Source organism: Petaurus breviceps, unplaced genomic scaffold (genome assembly GCF_028583685.1).
Source record: "Petaurus breviceps papuanus isolate PSGF00001 unplaced genomic scaffold, PetGlider_PUasm1.0 171, whole genome shotgun sequence".
Taxonomy (NCBI): domain Eukaryota; kingdom Metazoa; phylum Chordata; class Mammalia; order Diprotodontia; family Petauridae; genus Petaurus; species Petaurus breviceps.
This window is the reverse complement of record NW_027185754.1, coordinates 11337603-11364446: the sequence shown is the minus strand read 5'-3', so window position 1 is coordinate 11364446 and position 26844 is coordinate 11337603. Positions and strand designations below refer to the sequence as shown.

At 36.4% G+C, this 26844-nt stretch overlaps 1 protein-coding gene across 1 annotated transcript in view; it reads right to left on the bottom strand.

Annotated features, from left to right (window-relative positions):
• Window positions 1–403: 403 nt before the first annotated feature.
• Window positions 404–26844, bottom strand: part of ITFG1 (integrin alpha FG-GAP repeat containing 1) — a 282016-nt gene continuing 255575 nt past the window's right edge. The window contains exons 15-18 of the mRNA XM_069082555.1: window positions 12279–12403; window positions 11490–11572; window positions 2437–2554; window positions 404–810 (exon numbers count right to left, since the gene is read on the bottom strand). Coding sequence (XP_068938656.1) covers window positions 751–810; window positions 2437–2554; window positions 11490–11572; window positions 12279–12403 — 386 coding nt within the window. The 3' untranslated portion in view covers window positions 404–750. The remainder of the gene's footprint in view (window positions 811–2436; window positions 2555–11489; window positions 11573–12278; window positions 12404–26844) is intronic.

Sequence of the window (26844 nt, the reverse complement as noted above, 5' to 3'; positions counted from 1 at the left end):
ATTTCCTAAATGACTATAGATTACTTTGTATTTCTTACGCTTGTCAGTCTTGATGGCATTATAGTATACTATTATATCAATGTAACACATTTTTCAAAAAACTATTACTGGACATTTAAGATTGTTTCCAGTTTTTTTTCTTTGCAATCACATATAATGATGATATAAACATCTCTGTGGTGTGTTTTTTATACTTAAAAGTACAGATTTCATTGCTTGGGAAGATTTTTCAAAAAGGGAAAGAAATCAAAATGATACAAGTCAGAAGTCCTTAGATTATAGCTATCATAATGGATGTGTGAGTCCTTTGATACCTCTTTATCTGAGAACCATTTATACAAATATAATTTGCATCACAGGAATATAGATTGCAAGGCCAATGCAAATAGCTCAGACACAAAAATTATTCATTTAAATTATTTTTATTTACACATGATGCCTTTTTTGTCATTATTTTTAGAAGATTTTCAGTTTATAAATAGCACAGTACATGCAGTGGTATCCTGACCATGAAAAAAAAGTACAACTTTATTTAACAGAAACCCAAAATTATCTCATACAAAGTGCTTACCAAAAAGACCTTGTGACACATTTATACCTTAATACTTAACAAAATAAATACTAAGGAATGCAATATTTATAAATAGAACATTCAAAATAGCCCTCTTCCAATTCCCTTCTTCAAGCTAGCAGTTAGTATTTTGATTAAGCAAATGAACAGCAGTTTCATTATGACATACTTAAGGCAAGTCACATAGCATCAAAGTGAAACCGATGGGCTTCCTGGCGTTTTTCTCTATCATCTGCTTTCTGAAAAATAAAAGTTTGTAGAAATTTTAGATATTTCAGTGCACATTCTGGTATCTTCCAAACATATTAATTATAAATCCAAGAAAAAATCTTTTCCCCCCCCCCCTTCCATTTTTGGCATCCTCATCATTAATGACTAATAGGTGAGTTTATATTACGATAATCTCTAAATCATTGTAGGCCATGGTTATCTGTTTTGCTGTTAATGATAGTGGGGATTTTAAACTGCTTTCTTAGGAAATATTGTAAGTACCTAAATTAGCTTAGTAACTCATTTGTATTATATAACAACATTTGAACTGTTTACATGTTCTTAATTTTAAAAGCAGAGGTGAATATACAACAGAATGACCGAATCAGTTATTTCTGCTGTATATCTCTTGAATCATTTCTTTTACACACTTAAAATTCATGTTAACAAATTAAAATAAACTGAGTAAATATATAGCCCTTTAATCATTCTTTGGTTAAATAATAAGATATACACCTCTGAGTATGTTTTAAATCTGTGATTTTCTGACACGGCATTACCGTGGGATGTGTATGCTGGTAAGAAATTAATCTATTTGTTATAATTACAATTTTTTATGCTGTAGAAGTTTGATGGCCCTATATAATATTTTAGACCATCTGCGTTCTGCTACATTAGAAAACAACACAAGTTAAAGATGGGCTGTCAGGCTGTCTTATCAATCAAGTTAAATCTCAATTCTATGTTACTTGAATATAGGTTTCATGTTAACATTTCAGATACTTAGGGGAATGATAATTTTTAGGAAACCGAGTGTATGAAACCTAATCAGTAGCATGACTATAATTCTATTTTTTCCCTGGAAGAATGAAAAAGTATTCTAAGTAAAAAATCATAACTTAAATGGACAGTAGTGATTATTGTTAGGTCAGGCGTTAACTCTCATTGCCTGCTTTCTCAGGTGGAGATGATAAACACAATGGGAGCAGAAAAATGAAAACTGTGTGTGTGTGTGTGTGTGTGTGAGAGATACACAGATAGTAAAGTAGTAGTCTTAATTTTCATAAACTTGTAAAACCCATGAATTATGAATTCACTGGTGATTGTGAGTTTTCCCTTAATGTGAAATTGAGCACAAAAATCATCTTTCCTGTCCTTCACTTGAAATTTATTTTCAGTTGATGGTACTGAAAGCACACAAAAAAATTTAGCCTAGTGTAGTTAGTTGGTGCCTTAGTTTAGTTTTTTTATCTGCAAAATAGGGATAATTTCTAACAATCCTAACCAGTGGAGGGAAAACACAAATTTAAGAGTATTGTAAATTTTTTCACGGAAACATTTACTAATAAAACTTTTCAAGGCTTAGGACACTTCCATAAAATGTTCAATGTATAGGAGCTATGTCTCTAAATTGCTTTAGTATAAAGTAGTTATTGTCTAGAATTGTGTTGATTTCTAAAAGGTCTGACTAATTAGAAAGCTATAAGTGAGAGTCTTAACATGGAAGATAAGATTCTGGGCAGAATTTACTTTTTAAAAAATCTGTCATTCCTAGACACCATATATTTTGAATGAACATGGCTCTACTTAACATTCCTGTGGAAATTAATAATACGATTCTACCCAAAGTTAAACCTTCAATTAATTGAACATACCTTTTCCTGCCAATGTAATATGCCAATTATTGCCAAGATGAAAACACAGACTCCGATGAGAGCTATAGCAGTGAGCAGTACGATGTTACTTGGGGTCAGATATAGCTTAGCACTCCAGCTAAAGACCAGAACAGAGAAAATGTAAATTGTTTTTTTCTATAGAATCAACAAACGTGATAATTTTAATTAAACAAAAAGCACAACAAAGACAGTTTAGATATTGCCAAGTATGGGACAGCTAGGTGGAAAAGTGGATAGAGCACAGGCTCTGGAGTCAGGAGGCCCTGAGTTCAAGTTTGACCTCAGACTTCTACTGGCTGTGTTACCCAGTACAAGTCATTTGACCCTGACTGCCTCAAAAAAAAAAAAAGATATTGCCTAGTATGGTTTGCAGTGCTAGACTTGGGGCTTGAGAATTATTATTCAAACATAAAATCGAATTTTTAACTTGATAGTTTGTTTTCTCAAGCCCCATCTTATCTGAATTACTGCTCTCAATGAGATCCAGGAAGGTGTAGTTCAATTAGTTTTGGACTTTAGCTCTTCCACTGACTTGGTATGTGATCACAAACAAGTCATGCAACTTCCTTGTGTCTTAGTGATTTCAATGGTAAAATGGGCATAATGCATTCCCTACCTCACAGGGTTGTTGCAAGAAAAATATGTAAATTAGGAAGCACAATATAAATGCCCACTGTTATTATTAAGGAAGCATTCAAAGGTACTTTGGACAGAATCACAGCATTTCAGAGCTGGAAGGGATCTCAGGATCACACAGTCCTTACTGTTCTAAACAAAAATCCTACCTAGCCTTGATAAATGGGCACATGGGTCAGCTGGAAGATCTCCAAAGGCCTTGTGGGCAGCTAGCTGCACTGGACAGCACTGATGGGTAAGATGATGTTCCTTACACTAAATCTATGTCTGCCTCTCTGCAAATCTTTACTATTACTCCTACTTTTGCTCCTTGGAGCCAACAGTTAACAAGCTTAATCCCTCATCCATATCATTACTCTGATACTAAATATTCGAAGGCAGATGTCATTTCCCTCAAGTATTCTTTGGGAAAAATTCCTAATTTTGTCTACTGATCTTCTTTCTATTGGCTTGGCATGGTCTCCAGTCCTGTCACCATTTTGGCTGTCCATTTTGTCAATGTTCTTTCTAGAATGTGGTTCTGGGAACTGAACAGTGATCCAGATGTGAAGGAGGCAGCATGACAAGGGGGAGAAACTATTGGATTTGGAGTCAAAGAACTTAGTTTTCAATCATGGCTTTGCCATAATCCCTTATCTGTACAATGGGGACAGTGGAATATGTGATCCCTGAAGTTCTTTTTAGCTATAAATCTATCATTCTGTGATTTTGTGTGGCCATTGTAGAGTACCGAATACTATGTGTTGGGAATGACCCTCAATCAACCTAACATATTTGGGTGTCCCCCTCACACTCCTGAATCATTTTTGTTGTTCAATCACTTCAGTCATGTCCAGCTCTTTGTAGCCTTATTTGGGGTTTTCTTGGCAAAGATACTGGAGTGGTTTGCTGTTTCCTTCTCCAGCTCATTTTACCCATCTCCAGATGAGTAAACTGAGGCCAACAGAGTTAAGTGATGTGCCCAGGGTCACACTGCTAGTAAGTCTCTGAGGCCAGAGATTTAAATTCAGGTCTTTCTGGCTCTAGGCCCAGCACTCTTTATCTATTGAGCTACTTAGCTAGGCTGACAGATTACTAAAAGCCCTAGACTTTTTTTTTTTTTGTTAAAAATATAAACTGTTACCTAGCCAGGCCTTACATTTCCCATTCTTGTTAAATTCATTTTTTGGAATTAAGTGAAGTACTTTATATTAATCCCTGTACAAAATTTCAATTTATTAGATTTAATCCTTAATTTTAGCTTATTAAGGTAATTTTAGATCCTATCATTCAGTGTTCTGGCTGTTTAACCTATTTTTATGTCACTTGCAAATTTAATAAGGCCTCTATGCCTTCAGCTAAATCACTGACGATAATGTTAAATAGTAGAGGGCCACAGACAAATCCTTGGAGAATTCTATATACAAATATACTTTTAAAAGAATTATTCCTATGTGGATATGTTATTTTATTGATATGGGTATTTTCTCTATCAGTTCAGATGGCAATCCACCCATAGTCTTCACATCTAATGTGATTCTTGTCCATGTTTTCCACAGATCTTCCACAGAGGCTACATGCAACATGGTGGATTCTTTCCTGTAGGCCTTTTGTTATTTCTTGGGCACCATCTGTCTTCTAGCCCTGATGCTGTCATATCACTAACTCACATTTTATGATCATATGATTCCTTACTTATATTCTTCATGCTCCATCTTAAGCACCAGCCTACATACACCTCCATGCATCTCTCCATTGCCACTTGAGACAACTTTGATTCCTCTGGGATTGGTTAGCTTAACATTTGCAGCAACAGAGTATTATCAACAGAACACTTTTATTTGTTTTATTCTTTTCATCTTTTTCTCAGTCAAACTGAGAAATCCTGTATTTTTTATTTATTCACTTTATGCTATGAACATACATATAAATGTATATACACATATGTGTACACACATATGTCTTGTTTCTCCCATTATAGGTTGTTTCATTCTTTGTCTTTGTACATGTATCCCTATTGCCTAGCAATGTACCTGAGATACAGCAGATACCTAATAATTCCTTGTTGATTGATTGATTGTTGAAAAGATGGAGCTTGTTATCAGTGAGCTGTTCAGGATCATTAAAATCAATGAACAGTTTCCCAAATGCAATCCAGCTTGCTGCCCTCTTCTTGGTCAATTCTGGGTCCAACTCAGTATCCTTATGCAATGCCTGTTCAAGATATGTGATTTATGTACTAACTCAAGGCGCTATCTAATTGCATGCCATAGTCTTGATAATGGACATTTTTCATAATTTAGATGTTTTTGTATGGATTGTTGGGCTGAGGATCTCTTTTCTAAAATCATGGATCTTACTAAGGTGGCTATATAATGTTCTGGGACTTGATGAAATCAACACACTATCTCTACAAACAGGAGCATCTGGAGGATCTCACCATCTTTTTTTTTTTTTTAAAGCATTCGGGGTTAAGTAACTTGCTCAAGGTTACACGGCCAGTTATTTCGTGTGGGTGCCGAGTATCTGAGGCCGGAACCGATCCTGGGTCTCCCGACTCTGGAGCCGGTGCTCTTACTTTCTCACCCACCTGGCCGCCCCTATCTCACCATCTTTTAAAAAAATTTATTTTTTAATTTTCAACATTCATTTCCACAAGATTTTGCGATATAAATTTTCTCCTCATCTCTTCCCTACCCTCTCCCCCAAGATGGTATGCCTACTGAATCCCCTTCCCCCAATTTGCTGTCTCATATCCTTCCCCATTCCCCCTCCCCCCCCCAACTTTCTTGTAGGGCAAGATGGATTTCTATACCCCACTGCCTGTATATCTTATTTCCTGGTTGCATGTAAAAAACAATTTTTAAACATTTGTTTTTTAAAACTTTGAGTTCCAGATTCCCTCCCTTCTTCCCTCCTCACCCACCCCCACTGGGAAGACAAGCATTTCAATATAGGTTGTACATGTGTAATTACGCAAAACATTTCCATAATAGTTATGTTGTGAAAGACTAACCATATTTCCTTCCCCCCCCCCCCCCCCCCCCCCCCCTTTATTCTATTTTCTCCTTTGACCCTGTCCCTTTTCAAAAGTGTTTGCTTCTAATTACCCTCTCCCCTGATCTGGCATCCCTTCTATCATTCCCCCTTTTATCCCCTTCCCCCCTACTTTCCTGTAGGGTAAGATATCCAATTCAGTGTGCACGTTATTCCCTTTTTAAGCAAATTCAATGAGAGTAAGGTTGGCTTATTCCCTTTCACCTTCCTGCTCTTCCCCTCCATTGTAACAGCTTTCTCTTGCCTCTTTTATGTGAGATAATTTACCCTATTCTATCTTTCCCTTTCTCATTCTCCTAATATATTACACCCCTTTATATTCAACTCATCCTGTGTCCTCTGTCTATGTACACACATATACACACACATGTACACGCATATACATACACAAACACATACATATATATACACACATACATCCCATATACATATACATACATATTCCCTTCAACTATCCTCATACTGAGAAAAGTCTCATGAGTTACACTTAGCATCTTTCCATGTAGGAATATAAATAGTTCAACTTCAAAAAGTTCCTTATGATTTCTTTTTCCTTTTAACTTTTCATGCTTCTGTTCTTATATGTGAAAGTCAGATTTTCTGTTCAGCTCTGATCTTTTCATCAAGAATGCTTGAAAGTCTCCTATTTCATTGAATGACCATATTTTCCCCTGAAACATTATACTCAGTTTTGCTGGGTAGGTGATTCTTGGTTTTAGTCCTAACTCCTTTGACCTCCAGAATATCATATTCCAAGTTCTTTGAGCCCTTAATGTAGAAGCTGCTAGATCTTGTGTTAGCCTGATTGTGTTTCCACAGTACCCAAATTGTTTCTTTCTGACTGCTTGCAATATTTTCTCCTTGACCTGGGAACTCTGGAATTTGGCTAAAATATTCCCATGAGTTTTCTTTTTGGGATCTTTTTCAAGAGGGAATCAGTAAATTATTTCAATTTCTATTTTGCCTTCTGGTTCTAGCATATCAGGGCAATATATTTCTTGAAAGATGGTGTCTAGATTCTTTTTTTGATCATGATTTTCAGGTAGTCCAATAATTTTTAAATTATCTTTTCTGGATCTATTTTCCAGGTCTGGTTTTTCCAATGAGATATTTCATATTGCCTTCTAATTTTCCATTTGTTTGGATCTGTTTTATAGTATCTTGATTTCTCATAAAGTTATTAGCTTCCTATCTCTCCAATCTAAATTTGAAGGAATTATTCTCTTCAGTGAGTTTTTAAAATTCCTTTTCCATCTGAGAAATTTGGCTTTTAATTTAAGGCATTCTTTTCCTCACTGGCTTTTTGGGCCTCTTTTGCCACTTGAATTAGTCTATTTTTTCAGGTGTTATTTTCTTCAATATTTTTTTTTGGTCTCCTTTAGTAGGCTGTTGACTCACTTTTCATGATTTTCTTTTATCATTCTCATTTCTCTTCCCAATTTTTCCTCTACTTCTCTTACTTGATTTTCAAAATTCTTCTTGAGCTCCTCCATGGCCTGTGGCCAGTTGATATTTTTCTTGGAGACTTTTGATGCAGGAGTTTTGACTTTGCTGTCTTCTTCTAGCTCTATATTTTGATCATCTTTGTCACTGAAAAATGATTCTATAGTTTGATTTTGCTTCCTCTGTTTGCTCATCTTGCCAGCCATACTTGACTTTTGAGCTCTTTGCAATGGTAGAACTCTGCTTCCAGAGTGGAGAGTGCTGTGTCCCAAATTTCTGGGGTTTTGTGCAACTGTCGTCAGAGCTATGAGGAGAACGCTCTCTCTACAGTTGCCACAAGCTCTGCCCCACTAGTGTTCCTCACCCCAGGATCACCACCCAAGACTGCTACCCACATCCAAGCAGGTCAAAGCAAGGGCAATTACCCTCTGAATGGTTGCTTGGTCCCCCTCTGATCTGCAGGCCAGGAGCTCTGGAGGCAGCCATGTGACAGTAGCTGCAGCTGCTGCCACCTCTGCTGCTCTGGGGGAAGGGGCCAGACTGTGTTCTTTTCTCATCCAGTTCCAACAGAGTTCCCCACTGACCTTTTACTTTCTTTTTGGCGTCTGTGGGCTGACAAGTCTGGAAACCATCACAGCTGCCAGTGATTCACTCTCCTGAAGTCTGCTCCAGTAGGTCTGTGTGGCGGGTCTGGGCTGGTGTGGCTCATGTGGGATTGCACTCTGCTCCCAGCTCAGTGTGATAGACCCTTCCTGCTGGCCTGCCTTCAGCAGGATATTTGCCTCTCTCTGTCACTTTGTGGGTTCTGTAGCTCTAAAGTTTATTTGGAGGTATTGGAGGTGGTTAGAGTGGGAGCTGAAGCAGGTTTCTGCTTTTACTCTGCCATCTTGGCTCTGCCCCAACCAGATCTCACCATCTTTAAGAGATCCTTTTTCCATTGTGATCTTGTTCAGGGAATTCTCCATAACAGTACAGAATATCTTTAATGAACACACACACACACACACACACTCCTTTTTGCATTTTGCCAGGAGTCAATAATTAGAGGATTATAGTATATGGTTATTTTTGTGGTATTTATCAAGGAATCTTAAATGATCTTAACATGTATTCAAGAATATTTGTGTGGGAGAGAAACTTTAAGGCTAAATATTTTACTACAGGGTCAAATATAATGAATAAACAACAAATACAATGGAATATTTTATTCTCCGCATCTTTTAAGCCAACTGAGTGACTATAAATATGTAGTTGGCTATAAAAAATTATTTACTAAATCCTTATTTAAACTAAATTCACTACTGAATTCAATCCTTTGAGTGCTATATCTGAAGTTGAATGACTTCTTTTAAGATTTATATACCATATGACTGACATTAAAGTGCAATGCTTTCTTGATCATTATCTATATATATGAAACACTGCATGATTATCTTTTAAAATAACCATATATGAAAAGCCTTTAAAATACATTTACTTCATAAAATGCTACCTTGCTTTTGTTGGTGTTTATATTTATTTATTATCTCTTTTCATTGATTTCTGTCAAAATGAGGTAGGAAACATGCCTTGGATTTATGCTGAAACCAATCACAAAAAGTACTGCAAAACCCAAGGCCTAGGGCATGATTACAAAGTCCACATTATACATTCTAGTTGAACATGTAGTAAGATGAGGCACAGCTTATAGCTTACAACCAATGCTGAAGGGACCAATATACGAAAAGAGAACTTTTTGTTCTCTCTGAGAACAGTTATATATTCATTTAAAAATTTTAATAAATTTAAGATCATTCTGATGAATAGCAAGTAGATATTGACTTTTCAGAGGACCATAATTAAAATTTATTGACCAGTAAGGTTAGCCACTAGTCAATATATCTCAAAATATAGTGAAAGCTTAAATCAATATGTATTTTATTATGTACATAAATTTGAAAAGATAATTTATTCTGAAACAGTAAGATGATAAAAATGTTTAGGGGTTTGTAGCAAAAAGAGATTTAACAGAAATGGAAATAAAAATACAGTGAGGAAGCACCTGAAGAAAATAAGTACTAGTAATGACATCAAGTTAATCCCTCAAATTACTTAATTTATGAAAATGGGCAGGGGAGGTCTTTTTTTTTTTTCTAGATCCATTTTGATTCAGTTGAATTATTGTATATTTTTCCTACTGGACTAAGCAGAAGAAAAAAAAATCTAGCTTAAGAAAAACAATCAATTACCAATATGCCATTGTATTAAAAAAGTACAGGCCACATAGCAAACCTTTACTTTACTTTGCCTGTCTGCCCCTCAAACCAAAATCCCTAGCCATGTCTATTTCTTGATTACACTAATAATAATAATGATGATAACACTATCGCTACTACTTACTAGCATTTATATTATGTTTTAAGTTTTGCAAAGCACCATATATTCTCTTGCATATATTTTTATACACCCCTACCTTTTAGGCAGTTGGATGGTTCAGTGTATAGAATACTAGACTTGGAGTCAGAAAGGCCTGAGTTTAAATCCAGCCTCAGAGATACTTACTAGCTGTGTGACCTTGGGCAAATAACTTAATCTATTTGCCTTAATTCACTGGAGAAGGAAATGGCAAACGACTCCAATATCTTTGCCAAGAAAACCCCATGGGTCCATGGGGTCATGAAGAGTCAAAAATGACTGAACAACAACTATCTATCTATCTATCTATCTATCTATCTATCTATCTATCTATCTATCTATCTATCTATCTACCTACCTACCTACCTACAGCTTATAGTGTTTTGCAAACCTTAAAACAAGTTATCTCACTTGGCCTTTACAACAACCTAGGAAATTAGGTGCTATTATCCTCATTTTACAGATGAGGAATCTGCAGTACATAGAAAATAAGTGACTTGCCCAGGATCACAAAGCTAATAATTGTCGGAGGCATAATTTGAACTCAGAACTTTCTGACTCCAAGACTAGTACTTTATCTGCTGTGTCAGTAGCCTCCTACTCCTTGTTTAATACTGTATTAAAGCACACAAATCCATGAAAAAGACCTCTTATTCCTTTAAGAATTCGATATTTTTAAAAGAGGAGGTGTGACATAGTAGACAGAATGCTGGCCTTGGCATCATAAGGACTAGGTACCAGTCACACTTCTGATACATACCAGCTCTCAGTGCTCCAGGAAATTCTCTCTCTAAGACTGTACAACTTTTCTATAATATACATTTCCCACAAAGGAGATATCATAGATTCATATTAAAAAATATCACTATGGCTATGATCAGGATGTATGTGTGGTAGAACTATAACATATAGGACTCACTATGCCTACACAGATCTATGTTCATTACACAAGGAGTGGGAAAAACTTAGCCTGTGTATTCTCTCATGATATGAGGCCTGGCTAATAACCACTTTATTTTTTTTTTACAATAAATTTTAAAACTTACATGAATAACTTCATTATTTTGTACTTTAAAAAGAAAATACAATTAATGTGATAAGTTAAAGAAAATGACAACCATTTAGGAATGAAAAAGAAATGGTTAAGTCCACTGCAAATCAAATACAAATAAAGAGCAGTGCATATTTAGAAAACCATTTCTATTAAACTATTATTACCCTGAAATTCCAGAATATGCATTTGTTGAACAAAAAGCAATTTATTTAATTAATACATGTATAAATTGCAAATTAGTTAACCTGCTGTTCTAATAGAATTTAAATTGTTCCTCATGAAAAGTGTCAGAGACCTTTTCTGTAGGCATGCTTAGTCTTTTAAGGTTTCCTTTAAAGAAATTAAGTAATGGCACTCATACTGAAGCACAGCGGGAACTAGAGAGGTTTTCTCTGGGATGGAACTGCATCTCTGATTTGCACAGCTGATAGCATCATTTTACCAAATTTGGTTCAAGCACTGACATTACCTCCGAGGAACATTGTGTGGATATGGAATGACGATGAGTTGGGAGTTGGGGATGATTGCAGTCCACTCTTGTTTTCGTATAGCCTAGTAAAAGAATTTATGACAGTTTAAACTTTCAGGTAATGGACTAAAACAGTTTTATTTTAGTTCAATTAAAAATACTCTAAAACTAAAGTAATTTGTTTGACAAGTAGAATGGCACTGTACCTTACAACAGTAGTGTTCAACTCATGTACAGAGAAGGCCACTAAAACGTACCTATGGACCTCTGCATGCTGCATATTGATTTAGAAAACCACACATTAACATTATCTATATTTTCCTGTATTTTTATTTATTTAAATATTTCCAAAATACATTTTAATCTAGTTCTCATTGAAATGCAGCATGTTTGACACTTCTGCCTTACACTAATAAATACTGAGTAAATCTATTTTGCTAAATTGAACTGAAAGGCATACATCAATATCTGAATTGAATTACAGGTATGTAATTATTAGGCTAGTAGTACGTTTATACCTTTATATTAACTCAAAACCAAAGCAATTATTCCTATGTCAATTCTTGACAAAAAATTATTCCAACCTTTTCAGGGAGGGATTGTTTTTGGTTTCACTGAATGCTACCTTTATTCTTTAGTGATTATGTGCTTGAAGTATTATGACTATGTAGTATACTCTCAACTAGTTATTTAAATTTGTCTTTAAAAGTGGAGTAACTTAAAAAAAATCAGATTATTTTAGAAACAAAGTGATAGATGATTGTAGGCAGCAAAATAAACTCAACTTACCTTTTCCCCTAATGGACGAGGAATGCCAACATAAAGGTGATCAAGAAAATTTGCGCTTCGACCTAAACCCAGTACATTATAAGGCAACTGAAGAGATAAATGTGCTGACTGGCTGAGTTGTCCAGCTGGAATTAGATACAAAAACATAAACATTGTTAATACTACTTTGTTTAATGAAATGCTGATTAAAAAGTGAGATTCTTAAAAAAAATTTAAATGCATTTAAAATGCTCAATTACTCCAACCAAATTTCCAGGAAAGAACAAAGATAGACATTGAACAAAGATGAAAACAATTCACAGACCATGATAACTGATCAGTACTTATGGAGTATTAACATATTAAGTATTGTTCTAGATGCCAGTCAGAATATATAAGACAACTGTGGACATAAACACTCCAAGTTTATGGCACCATCATCATCATCATCATCATCATCTGGAAATGGAGGGGTTTATGATCGCAATTCAGGACTAGGTCATCGCCATGAGAAGCTACAGAAAGGTCATCTTTTTGGAGCCTGGATTCAGTGATCAATGTGGGTTATGTAAGGAATTAATAGAAAATGCAGTACATCGCTACAGGCTGTAAAAGTTTAGTATCTATCAAATACCTAGCAAGACATGACTTTGTGGCTAGTGTTATATATTAGAAACTACCTTTTGCTCACTGACATATAACATATATAACAAATTTAGACCTGTGATTGAATCCTTTCTTTGTTAGATGCTGTCTTTGTGACCCTGGGCAAAAATCAATATTTTAGGCCAATTCTCTAAGATTCTAAGTTGCAGAACAGTTATAGATTTACATTGGGAGAAAGGGCTTTCCTCACTGGGAGCTCCCTACTCCCAGTGTCTTGGGCATAGTCTTGGACAAAAGTAGAGGAGACATACTAACCATCACTGATATGTTATACAGCAATGAGAAACCACAGGAATGTATGTTTGGTAGTGATTTTAAAAGGTGAATTTTTTTTCCTTTTAAAATGTTTTATTGATGTCTTTTTTTAAAAAAAAATACTGCTGTCATTCCACAAGTCTTCACTTGTAACAAGTAGAGCCAAGCAAACAAAGCCAAACACAGGATGGATCTGAAAACGTGTGCTTCATCTTGTACCTGGAGCCTACTACAGGAAACATATTTACCATCAGTCTTCTAAAGGCAGGCCTTAGAAAGGATTTACTTTGTAGACAAACTACTGTGGGCTGTGGGCACAATGTAAAGAAAGCATTTCTAGATACCATTCTATCACAACTAATGATAACCATTGCAGATACCCTCTAATTTTATTTCATATGCTTCCTACTTCACAAGATCATAACTTGATCTACTAGTTAGACATCTTTTCTTGCTTGGACTATGAATGGCATTTTGTATGCATTTCCCCTATAATATTCTATTTTCCATTATATTCTTTACATATTTGTGGCCCTCATTTTTGGGGGGGTTATGTTATAAGCTCCATGAGGAAAAGATTATTTCTGAATTGTCTGTATTTCTTCACATTTCTAGTAGAGTGCTCTGTGTAAATGGTGACAATGGATAGAAGATGCCAAAATAAATAGCAGAAATTTATTCTGTGGATATATAACTGAGATAAATTTAAAAAAGAATTTTTATCAATAGGTGAGTATAACTATAACAACTAAGACTGACTATGGAATACTTGTCAAAGTACTATACAAATGCTAAGTAGTAATAATTCACTAAATCCAAGTGGTGAGGACGATTTGCTTTATATTCTATATTTCTACTTATTCTTACAAATTATAAAATTATAGTAATTATTGACCTCAGTAAAGAAAGAATACCTTTCTTAAAAGGCTCTATAACTTTATGGAACATCTGACCCTATTTTTTTTGGGGGGGGTGGTGGTGATGGGGGTGAGAGGAGGAAACAAGATTTGTGATTTCATTGTGGGAACTTCCAATGAGGAAACACTTCTGCCAATGCAGGTTGGCACCTGCTCTATAGTTTATATGGTTTTAGAAAGTAACTTGAGACACTCAGAAATTAATTGACTTGCCCAGGGGTTCACATTCACAATATATGTCAGAGGTTAACTTGAACTTAGTTCTTGACTCCAACGCTGGCTGTCTATCTGTTAGAAAATACTGCCTTTCATATCCACTATTATGATAGTGTAACCTTTTTGGACTTCATAAAACTTGAAGGTTAGAAGGACAAAAAGATAGAGATATTGAAATGTAAGATCCTTCAGATAAAGGAAAGGATCTGAGATTTTACTAGCTCAGCTACCTATGAAAAAGGTCAGCAGAAACAAATAACCTGCTTCTAGGGCAGATGTGTCAAACAGAACCAGATTAAAATGTAATTGAGAAATGTTGAAAAAAATAAAAATATGATAAAACATAAATAATATAAATTTGTAGTTTTCTAAATCAATATGGACCAAAGGGATCTGTATCTATTTGAGTTTGACACCACTGCCCTGGGGCATAGCCTACCTTCACCCCTTTGTCTCAACACAAGTAACCCAATACAAGTAACTCCAGTGGTTCCCTCTTAATGCTTACACATAATTATATTATTATACATAATACATACATACACACACATACAGGTATTTTTCTAGGTATCTGGCATATTTCCCAAAACAAAACATTTTTACTGTTTCCTCCTCCTTTATAAGCAATTTTTTTGGTTAACTTGACATTTTAAAAAATGAACATTTTCATATGTAAAGAATAGAAAGAGACTGCATGTGAAACTGAAGATCTTATGTATAGCTTTTCTTGGGAATACATATATCCACATATATAAATATATTAAACTACACACACACACACAATGCACTTAACATGGTAGTACCAACATTCACTATATGTTTATATACTCTCTCTACATAAATATATCTATTTCTTTTATTTTAAAAAATGTTTCATTGATACTTTTCCTTCCTTCTTCCTCATTACAGCATGTATGAGGATAAGTATAATATAAGGTACTTTGAGAAGGAAGTATATATTATCAGTTTGGAAAAAGAAATGGAAGGCTTTATGAAGGAGGTGGCATGTGAGCTAAATCTTGAAGGAAGACAGGAATTCAGAGGAGCAGAGTTGAGTCAAAGTGTGGGAGACACTTTGAATCCAAACAGGCAAATGGAATTCACAATTCAAGTTGTCCAGTTTGGCTAGAATTTAGAATCTAGGGGCGGCCAGGTAGCACAGCGAGTAAGAGCACCGGCTCCAGTGTTGGGACGACCTGGAGATCAAATCCCGGGCTCAGACACTCAGCACCACACCCAGAAATGACTGGCTGTGTAACCTTGAGCAAGTTACTTAACCCTGATTGCTTAAAAAAAAAAGAATTTAGAATCTAGGAAAAGGAGAAATGTGAAAGGTAAGTAGAAGCAACACTGTGGAGAGTTTTTAATTTCATTCTAAGGAGTTAGGGAGCCACTAAAGGTTTTTGAGCAGAGGAGCAACATGGTCAGATTTGCACTTCAGGAAGATTAGTATTCTGTGTGAAGGGTAGACTGGACAAGCAGGAAGGGTAAAGAAGACTACTCAGGAAGCCATTAGTACAATCCAGGTGAGAGGTAATAAAGGTTGGAATCAGAGTGGCTTTTTGAGTAGACATAAGGGAATGAATGTGAGTGATGTAGTAATCCACTGTATCCTCTTCCCTTTTTTTTTTTTTAAAGCAATTGGGGTTAAGTAACTTGCTCCAGGTTACATGGCCAGTTATTTCTTGGTGTGGTGCTACTGTGTTTCCCCGATAATAAGACACTGTCTTATTAATTTTTTTGGACAGAAAAACACCAGAGGGCTTATTTTCAGGGGAGGGCTTATTTTAATGAACATTGATAGCAATTTTAATAAACAGGTAAATGTGAACAAAAAAATGTACCTTTATTCAATAAGCAAATCACTGGGGAAGAACAGGATGACACGCTCACTGCTGCAGCTCTGATTGGATGCAGCTTGGAGCGCGGCGTGCATTTCACCCAGGAGGGGGGGGAACAGTGCATACAGAGGGTACCATAATGTAGCATGTAACGCAGGGGATCACCTTCACTACAGTAGCAATCTCAATAGGGCTTATTTTCGGGGGAGGGCTTATTTTAGAGGAATCTTACACAGTAAGGGGAGGGCTTATTTTCGGGATAGGTCTTATTATCGGGGAAACATGGCAAGTATCTGAGCCCGGATTCGATCCCCAGGTCATCCCGACACTGGGGCTCCGGTGCTCTTACTCACTGGGCCACCTGGCCACCACCCCTCCTCTTCCCTTTCACAGCTAAAACCTAAGAAAAAAAGCTATCAGTTATACTGTCTCCAATTTCTCACCTTACACTCCCTTTTTAATCCCTTGCAATCTGGCTTCCAATCTCACCATTCATTTGAAAATTCTTTCTCCAAAGCTCCTAATGAACTTAGTCATGGAATTTGATGGCCTTTCTTCAATTCTTATTTTTCTCAACCTCTTTAAAGCATTTGTTTTGGTTAACCACTCCTGCTTCCACCTAGATTTTCATGATACTTTCCTCCCTTGCTTCTCTTCTGGCTTGTCCAGCCTCTGCTGTTTCCTTTGTGGGATCATCATCCTTGCACCTCTTATATATGCATTCAGACCAGGGCTCTGCCACGGATCATTTCTTCTCTCCTTACTCTTTTTCTTGATTATTTCATCAGATTCCATGGGTTTAATTATCACCTCTAGGCAGCTCACTCTCTGGTCTATATATCCAATCCCACTCACTCTCCTAAACTCTAGTCCTGTAACACAAACTACTGGACATTGCCAACTGGATGTCTCACAAGCACCCCAAACTCAACATGTTTAAAACAGAACTTAATATCTTTTATCTCCTCGCCCCCTCTCCCCCACCCCAATCTTATATTTGTCCTTTATCTCTATGGAGTGGATCACATTACTTCCATACCTAGGTTTACAAGTTTAGCATCATCCTGGATTCCTCTTTTTCCTTATTTAACCAGCTGCCAAATCTTGCTAATTCATCTTCCATAACATATTTCATACCTGTCCCTTTCTCTTCACCCACATGGCTATCACCCTCATCTTCTCTCACTTGGACTACTGCAAAAACTTCTTAAGTGGCCTTCCTGTCTGCAGTCTCTCCCCTCTCTAATGTATTTTCCACATAATTGCCAAATTGATATTTCCACAGTAAAGTTCTGTTCACGTCTCTTCTTTCTTTTTTTGTCTTTTTTTTTTTTTGGAGGGGGGATGGCAGGGCAATTGGGGTTAAGTGATTTGCCCAAGGTCACACAGCTAGTTAAATATTAAGTGTCTGAGACCGAATTTGAATTCAGGTCCTCCTGACTCCAGGGCTGGTGCTCTATTCACTGTGCCATCTAGCTGCCCCAATATCTCTTCTTTCTTATCCAATAAACACTAGCGACTCTCTCTTGCTTCTATGATCTAACCCACCTTTTTTAAATACTTCACAATCTGGTTCCAGCCTAATTTTCTAGGTTTAATGCACTTCATTTCACATCTTCTACATCCAGTCTGACTGTTGTCAAACTTGTTATTCCCTGTATGTGACATTCTACTACCTGCCTCAGTGCCTCTGCATAGGCTGGCATGCAAACCGTCTTCATCCCCACCTCTTAGAATTCTTCATTTCCTTAAAAGTTCAGCTAAAGCACCAGCTCCTATAGGAAACCTATGTGGATCCTCAAAGTTGCAACTTCCCCCATTCCCCAGAAATTATTTTGTATTTATTTTTAATTTCTGTGTACATGCTGTTTCCTTCAATAACACGAAAGCTCCTTGAGGCCAGGGACTATTTCATTTTTATGTTTGTATCTCCAGTGCCCAGCACAAGTGCTCAGGAGATGGAAGGCACAAACTGCTTGCTGAATATATGAATGAATGAATGATATAGGAGGTGAGGCAGAGGGGAGAAAGGATGACTCAGAACCTGGGTGCCTGGGAAGGTAGCAGCATCCTCAATAGAAGTTTGCAGGACAAGGTTTCAAGGGGAAGATGGTAACTTTCATTTTCGACATGTTCAATTTGTGATACTAATGTGACATTTGGGTAGAATGTAATTTTCAACCTAGTCTGATTTTTACAAAACAATATGCATATTATATTATTTGTACAACTTCTCAGCACAATTTTTATGATTGACTCCTTCATGTTCTATGGAAGAATATTGTATTGCCATATACTACTATTTCCTGCTACATCATAATGGATTATGCTGTAAATTAGGATCCTAAATTAAGTAATAAGGCAGGACAAGATGTGAATTACACTGCAATAATTCACACCTTATGTGTTAGGCAGGAGGGCGAAAGCAGATTTCTCTCTGGGAAACTAGACGAATTGTTATATCATAATTTAAACCCTAAAATATACATTAAACAAAACAAAAGGAGAATATGCATATATTCTTGGATAGGGGATAGGCAGAGCGGAAGGGGGACATTCAATAGCTTGGATTAAAAAAAAAACCCAAACCAAAACCCTGAGATTTTTTTCATGTTTCTGATTTTTTTCAGTCAAAAGCACAGTGGTCTTCAGCTCCCTGCAGGGCATTAAGCCACAGGGAACTTTCATTTACAACAGGAGTGCCTGCTAGTCCTTTGGCACTGCCCTGGCTTGGAAAAGGACCAGCATCTTTTTGAAGAGGAGATAAGAGGGGACATTCAAACAACCAAAGTTTTGTTTCCTTTCAGAGGCTGTCTCTCTTCAGAAAGGAAAATTGGTTGGAGAAGCATTTGCTGGTCTAAAAATGGCTGTTCCCCCCTAAAGCTGTGGCATCTCTGTAAGAGACCACATGGATTCCAATTAAAAAAAGAGGAGGGCCACCAGAAAGGACCAGAGAATGGAGCCTAAACAAAATACCAATGTAAGGACAAAAAGAAGAGATTTGTTTGCTTTAAGACAGGGATCTTTTAATTGTGTAAAATAATTCTAATCTTTGCTTTTTTTTTTTTTTAAAGCAATTGGGGTTAAGTAACTTGCTCAAGGTTACACGGCCAATTATTTCTGGGTGTGGTGCTAAGTATCTGAGCCCTGATTAGATCCCCAGGTCATCCCAACACTGGGGCCGGTGCTCTTACTTGCTGAGCCACCTGGCCACCCCTAATCTTTGCTTTCTTGAAAATGATAACAGTACCTTTAAAGTTTAAAAACTTTACATATATTATCTCATTTAAGACTTAAAACTGTCCTATGTAGAAGGTATGAATGTTTTGGAACCCTCCTTAACTCTTACCTCTCCCCTCACTTCTCATACTCCTATTTTACTGACTGAGGCTAGTAAGTGTCAGTGGCAATATTTAAATCCATAACTGCTTGACTTCACATCCGGCACTCTATCCATTTGTACGTATAGGTTTGTATAGACCAAAGATTCCGCAACATTTTAATACTTCCTCAGGGAAGTGTACACCAACTCCAGTACAGCTCGGGAAATTACCTGTACCCTACTTTCCAGTACTTGTACTACTTAGGTATTGTGTGGATATCCAGATGTTTGTGATTTTAATTTCTGAAGACCAGTCTGGTTCCAAGCTGACTCTGGTAATTTGGGATCATGAACTCCTTACTGATTTTGATTCCAAGTGGGGAATATCAGGTACATACTTTCATCCATAGTTGTAACCATTCAGGCTGAAATTCCAAGTAAGTCATAGTGTCAGAGGAGGAAGGGGCTTTAGGGATCATCTAACTCAAATCACTCAGAGGGGGCCAATGTCTCCTAAGTAGCAGAGAGAGATTGGACTTAAAAATAGGTCATTGATCATAGATGACAAAATTACAGCTTTAGACCTGAAAGGGACCTTAGAGACTATTTAGTCCAATTCTCTCATATTACAGATGAGGAAACTGAGACAGAGAGAGGTGATTTGCCAAGGTCACCCAGGCAGTAAGTGGTAGAGGACTAGATCCCAACCTTACTTATCCACTTCCAGACTCAGCATTTGCTCTGGATTGAGTCCATGCCTGGGCCAAAGAGAAGGGATATTTGCCAGAATGAAAATTCCTTCTTCGTATGGGATGCTAAAATAAGGCACCATGTCTTGGTACCACATGATCTCCTTAAAAAACTAACAAATTACTTGAAAACTTTTTCTGCCAGAAATATAATGGATTGTAAAAGTTTGAGACAATATAGGGATATACTTGTGAGGAGAGAGAAACGATGATTTCTGTTATTGAATAACATTTATTTAAGTGGGACCCAGAGGGAGATAAATATAAAAAATATTTGGTTCAACTAAAAGATTATATATATATATATATCCACATAGCAGAAAGATTAAAGAGATTACAATATCTAATTCCTTCAAAAGAAGTTTGATTCTGGGACTTTTTAAGCTTGTTAATGGAATATTAACACGTGTTTTGAAAGGCAATAGTGTGATCTGGTCATTAGAACCACTCCCAGGAGTCTTACATTTTAATATAAGAAGATAGCATTATTTATTATTATTGTTAGTAACAGAAGTAACCTATAATATTGGGTACAATCTTTCCTAGTGCCCACTCTACATTTACGACATATGTTTTTTTTTTTTTACACCACTAAGTTTAGTTTATTAAGGCTGCTATACACTCAATGTCCCCTAGTGCCTTGTAAAAGTGATTGTGTCTCTTTATATTCCTGTTGTTACTCAATATAACAAATGTACCATTACCAGCATTTAATTAATTAGCTAGAATTCTTCATGAACTGGCACATCATAATCCCTACAGTTTAATGACAAATTACATTCATAACCATTTCTCTGAAGTACCTTTTGAATTAAAGACCATACTATAAGATTATGAAGTACTTTCTAAATCAAAGAAAAATTATGTTGTGACTAGTATGTTAAATGTAGTTTATTGTAAGTTTTTTTTACATGTGAGCGCTTAAATTCTCAATGATCTGTACATATGAACAATTTGTTCTTCTCTTGCCAGTTAAGCTACTTGTAGAGAATGGCAAATGGGCCCTCTCTCCCTAATCAATACACTTATCTTCATCATGTACATTCAAAGAGGCAGGTCAGCTATGTTACCTCCATACTCAGTTATCTCCATTGGCTCCCTATTACTTCTAGAATCAAATATAAATTCCTGTTTGGTGTTCAAAGCCATTCATAGTGTAGTCCCTCCCTCTCCTCCCCCCAATTCTTCTTACACTTAACACTTCTTCATGTACTCTGATCTAGTGACATTGGTTTCCTGCCTGTTCCACAAAACAAGACATTCCATCTCTCAGCTGTGGGCGTTTTCTCTGGCTGTTCCCCATGCCTGGAAGGTTTTTTTTTATCCTCATTTCTACCTTCTGACTTCCCTGGCTTCCTTCAAATCTCAACAAAACCACACCTTCTACAGAAAGCCTTTCCCAATTCCTCTTAATTCTAGTGCCTTCTCTCTTTTCCTGTTTATCCTGAACATAACTTTATTTGTATCTGTTTGTTTGTATGTTGTCTCCCCCATTAGATTTTGAGCTCCTTGAGGGCAGGGACTATCTTTTGGATTTCTTTGTGCCAAAAGCATTTAGCACAGTGCCAAGCACATAAACAGGCACTTTTTAAACAGGCCTTATTGATTGACTGTACACCAGTGGTGGACTGGTCCACAGTGACACTTGGTTCCTTTCTCATGGACTGTCCTGGTTATGGTGAACATGTTCCTAGAGTTGCCAAAGTGCCTTCTTATTCTATTCTACCAAATATATTTCCCCAGAAAATTCACCCCAGAGAATACAAATCCCCATGGAATTCACCTTCCATGCATCTTTCTAGCCCAAGAGTTATTTGGGCCAACCTACTAACCCAATGACCAGTTATAACACTGCTTCTATGGGAAAATGTGTCCCAATTTTCAAATAATGATGTAAAAAGGAACTTTGGAACATGACTCATTTGTGGAGTTAGGGACTACTTGTATTTTTAAACATTTTACTTTTTAAAAATTAAGTTTTTACTGCTGTCTTAAAAAAAAAATCATCATATGGAAAATGCTATCCACATCCAGAGAGAGAAGTATGGAGTCTGAAAGCAGACTGAAGCATACTATTTTATCTTTTTTTTCCCTTTCTCATGGTTTTCCCCTTTTGTTTTGATTCTTCTTTTACAACACAACTAATGTGGAAATATGTTTAAAAAATTAAAATTAAATGAACCATTAAAAAATTATCATTTCCCCCAGTATTCCTTTTACTGTCCCTCCCAGAGAGCCATCCTATGTAACAAATAGTATTACTTTTTTAAAAAGAATAATCACTCTAATCTGCTGCTGACTACTTGATTTTTTGTTCTTTGGACATGCTAACTTTTGTACTCAGATGATAGGATTTAATCAGAACACTACATTCCTTAAACATCCTGATAATTTAATGTCCCTTGGGCATATGACACACAATGACCACAACTGTCTTAATTAGGAAGATTTTTATTAGTACATCAGTGACCTACATATTTTAATTTAATTAAGCTATAATAGCAACAAAAGGAAGCAAGTTGATAAAAAAAAATCAAAAGTGATGATGACTTTATCACCTGAATCTATTATTGAAGTGTTTAACAAGCAATATGAAGAAAGTTAATCTCTAAATAAGGAATATCACTACAAATACTAAAAAGCTATTTTTTGATAATGAGTTAAAGTCACCTATAACTGTCAATAATATATTATATCTGGGATTCAAAAAGTGGGAAAAGAAGTGAGTAAAGAGGTAGGGAGGAAAATATCCAAAATGAATCTTTATAGTTTTAAGAACATGTGTTAAATGTTCACAAGCTTTAGAACTTTGATAATTTTCAATGTATGAAGGTCTAGAGCTTTTCATTATCCTTTTTTAATGATTGAGAGTTGCTTGGCTTGAAATAATCTTTTACACAAGAAAAAAAATGCTATGACTAAAGTCTACTTGAAGATAAAATCTGACTGGCTTATATGTCTGCGAAACATGCTATAAGGATTTGGGACAAATTGTAAAAGTCTTAGAAATATCAGTATATTCTGAAACACTCAGTGTGTAAGAATATAGGGCCATAAATATTATGTGCTACAACTTTTAATTCAAGTCCTGGTTAACCTAAATCACGAACTCTTAAATTAAAACTTAACATTTATGTGAACTTAACTTTATTATATAGATACTTCAAACAAACCTGGTTAGTGGTCAGCTTTTTGCTCATGGAGTTATTCAGCTACTTCCTACCTATAAACAAGTTGTCTAAGAGGCTGCTTTCACAGAAAAAGACCACGAACTAAAGCAATGTCTTTTAAAAGTGTGCAATTCTGTGAGAGGATACATGACTCATCAAGAGGGTTGTCAAATCCTGAATGCTTCTCAGTCAACAGTCTGTAGGGGGTTCTTTAGGGACTAGGTACAAACGCTGAAACTCGTCATTTTGGAGGGGACTTCCTGTATGGGAAGAGTAGCTTGAATTCATGGCAAGGTAGAGAAAGGAGAAAGGGAACAGAACAAACATTTATATAGCACCGACTATGTTCCAGGCATTGTGCAAAATGCTTTACAAATACTATCTCATTTTATCTTCACAACAAACCTGTAAGGTAGGTGCTGTTCCCCATTTTACATAAGAGGAAACTGAGGCAGGCAGAAGTCAAGTGACTTACCCATGGTAACACAACTAATGTCTGGGGCTGCATCTGAACTCAGGTCTTCCTGACTACAGGCCCAGTATTCTATCCATTGTGCCACCAGCTGCCTTAGGGGACCTTTTCTTCTGGGATGGCTTATAATCAGGGACTATAAATTGTGGCATTTTGCAATAACTCCTAGGAACTGCTTCTCCTTATTAATTTGGTACCTCTGGACCTCTCTTTCTGTAGAGGTATGGATCTCAAGGGTTCCCTGGGAGGTTGTTCAGATTAAGAGTCACTTTGCGTGACCATTCACTTAAACTCACATTTGGGACTTTTAATTCTGTAGTACGTAAAGTCTCAGCTCTGTCAATCAGATAGAAGGCCTTCACTTGAGTCTGAATTTCCTCTCAACATTTGGGGGTGAGTACATGTATAGGAAGGAAAGGAGACCTTCAGTTTTAGAATGGGAGAGCTGCACTGTAACTTGTCCTCACTTTTTCCTATTCTTCCTGTTTAATATGGCACTTATATTATGAAGAAGAGCAAATCTCCAATTTATCCTGCTTATATCCTGTTAGTATGTAGTTGCTTGTTGTCTCCCTCATTAAATCATGAGCCCCTGGAGGACTATTTTTATTTTCCTCTCTTTGTGTCTCTCACATTTAGCACAATGTCCAGCATATAGGATGTGCTTAAAAAGGCTTTTGATTCATTCTGACTGAGGAGTGAAGCAATTTAAGGACATTTTCAGTTTTCTTTTTTGAAATCAGTTTAGGAAGATTGTAAGCATGAGATAAGCCATATCTACCAATCTGGTTCCTACAAATAAGTCTTCTGGGGTATATGAATACAGTTTGTCTTTGGTGCCTGCTCTTCTGTATCAAAGACATTGCTTAATTCATACAACTGTTATTTGAAAGAATAATAGGCATTGCCAGTTCATGTCAATGATAATACAGAACAAAATAATAAGAGAATCTGTAGTGTTCACTAAACCAAATGACTTTTAGTTGATGTGGCCTATTGAGTTCCAATTTGATGGTCATCACTCCTTACAGAGCTGCATTAGTGAAGGATGCTGCTTTCAAAGTTTTATGAGATTTTGTTTCTATAATCATGCCCTGGGTTAAAAGAAAAAAATCTGGAGCCTAAAATGGGTAATATGGTATGAAAGGGCTAAATGGAGAAGCACAGTTTATGCCTCATTGCCCTTTATTGGTTCACTATCAGTTTCTGACCTTTTGTGAGAGGCAAACCAGTAGGCTCTCTCATTGCCACAGGCTTCCGTTTTTAGTGTCCAGGATAGATTCAGACCAAAGCACTGGAAAAGATATAAAATCTTACATTCCTGTGACTGTAGGGAAGAAAGACATATGTTAGTTTTACAAGTCTAAGGTAGAAGCAGGATTTTTAGTTATAAAATGCAAGGGAGAGGATTATTTTTGCTAGAAGTTGTGATTTTGCAAGTGAATATTCATCTGACTAGGGAAACAGATGTCACATGTTCCTCAAAGTGGAGATATGTAGAGGCAAGGTCATTTGGCTACGAGAAGTTGTTAAACAAAAGAAAAATATCTCTGACTTTTCTATCGGTAGACTCATGTCTCCCATGTACCTTTTAATGAGGGAATAATATTAGAGTTGTGATTAGCAGTGAAAATATCCTATGCCAGGTTTCACCTTCTATTCCCTTATCACGCCACTTGCTTGATCTCTCATTTCCTCCCATTTCCACCTACCTGGGCTATACTGGTCATGTATATCTTTTATCAGTGTTGTTTCCATTTTTGTGAATTCTTTGCTGTTGCCTCATATACCTTGAACTATCTGTCACTTTTATCTGTCTAGCTTCAACCACCCTCCTTTCAAATCCTCAGTCAAGTGAAGCTTCTTCTGAGATAGACTTCTGAAACCATCAGTCATACCTTTAAAAATGATCCTCTCTGAGGGTGACAAAAGCTCAGAGCTATCACTATTTTTCTTTCTCTGCTACGTTGCTCTTGTCTAGATGTGCTCTCGCCCTTTCCTGTCTTCCGGTGTTTTTATTTGTTACAATCACTCTCCAAGGTAGGAACAGTGGCTTGATTTAAAAAAGAACAACATGACATTCTGGGTGCTCGCTGTGTACTGGTGCTTAACACCGAGGCACGAGAGTTGTGCTGTCTAGCTTCAGAATAGCAACTAAGCACAAACATTCCTAGCGTTTATCCTCTTCTATCCCCTTTTTCTATTCTCCCCTATTCTGTTGATCGTGGAAATACTTTCTCCAGAAAATTCAAGTGACTGAGTTAGAATAGTGCATTATATCATTCATCATGTGATTATATTTACTCATTAAAAATTCCCAGTGCTGGCATTACACTGATTTGGTATGTTTCCTTTGCTACCACACACTTTACTAGCTATGGGTACCAAGCTGCTTTTGTATTTTTGTGCTCAACCTACCTACTTCATGCTATTTGGTTGTTACAAGTCCCAAAATGAATGCATTTCTAGTGCTACTATCATTTTGTGTTAAAAAATTATCCTTGTATTCATCTTTATTAAAAAGGGTTAATATAGTTCAACTCTAGCATTTGAGAACCATATACTGGAGGATTTTTCTTTCTCTAAGGATAGAGTACAGAAGGTTATGCCTCTCTTTCTTCTGGTCTCAATTATATTTTCAAACTTTCTTTGGTGGTCCACTCTATTGGAGGGTGCACTGTTGAGTGAGCTTGGTAATATAATAGTGTTTGTGAATAGTACCAAACAATTCAGATGACTATTACTGTATAATTATTATATCTACTAAATGCCAACAATAAGCTGTGATGATTTAATACTATCTTTGTCCTTCACCTGTACAATGCTCCCTGTAAAGTAGGCATAGTCTCCTCTTTTTGCATTTTGCAAATAAAGAAACAGCTGCAGAGAGATGACTTGGGTGATGATTTACCCAAGGTAACTCATGCAGGTAGAGACTGAATCTGAATGAAAATCCAAAGATTCTTAACAGTCACTCTT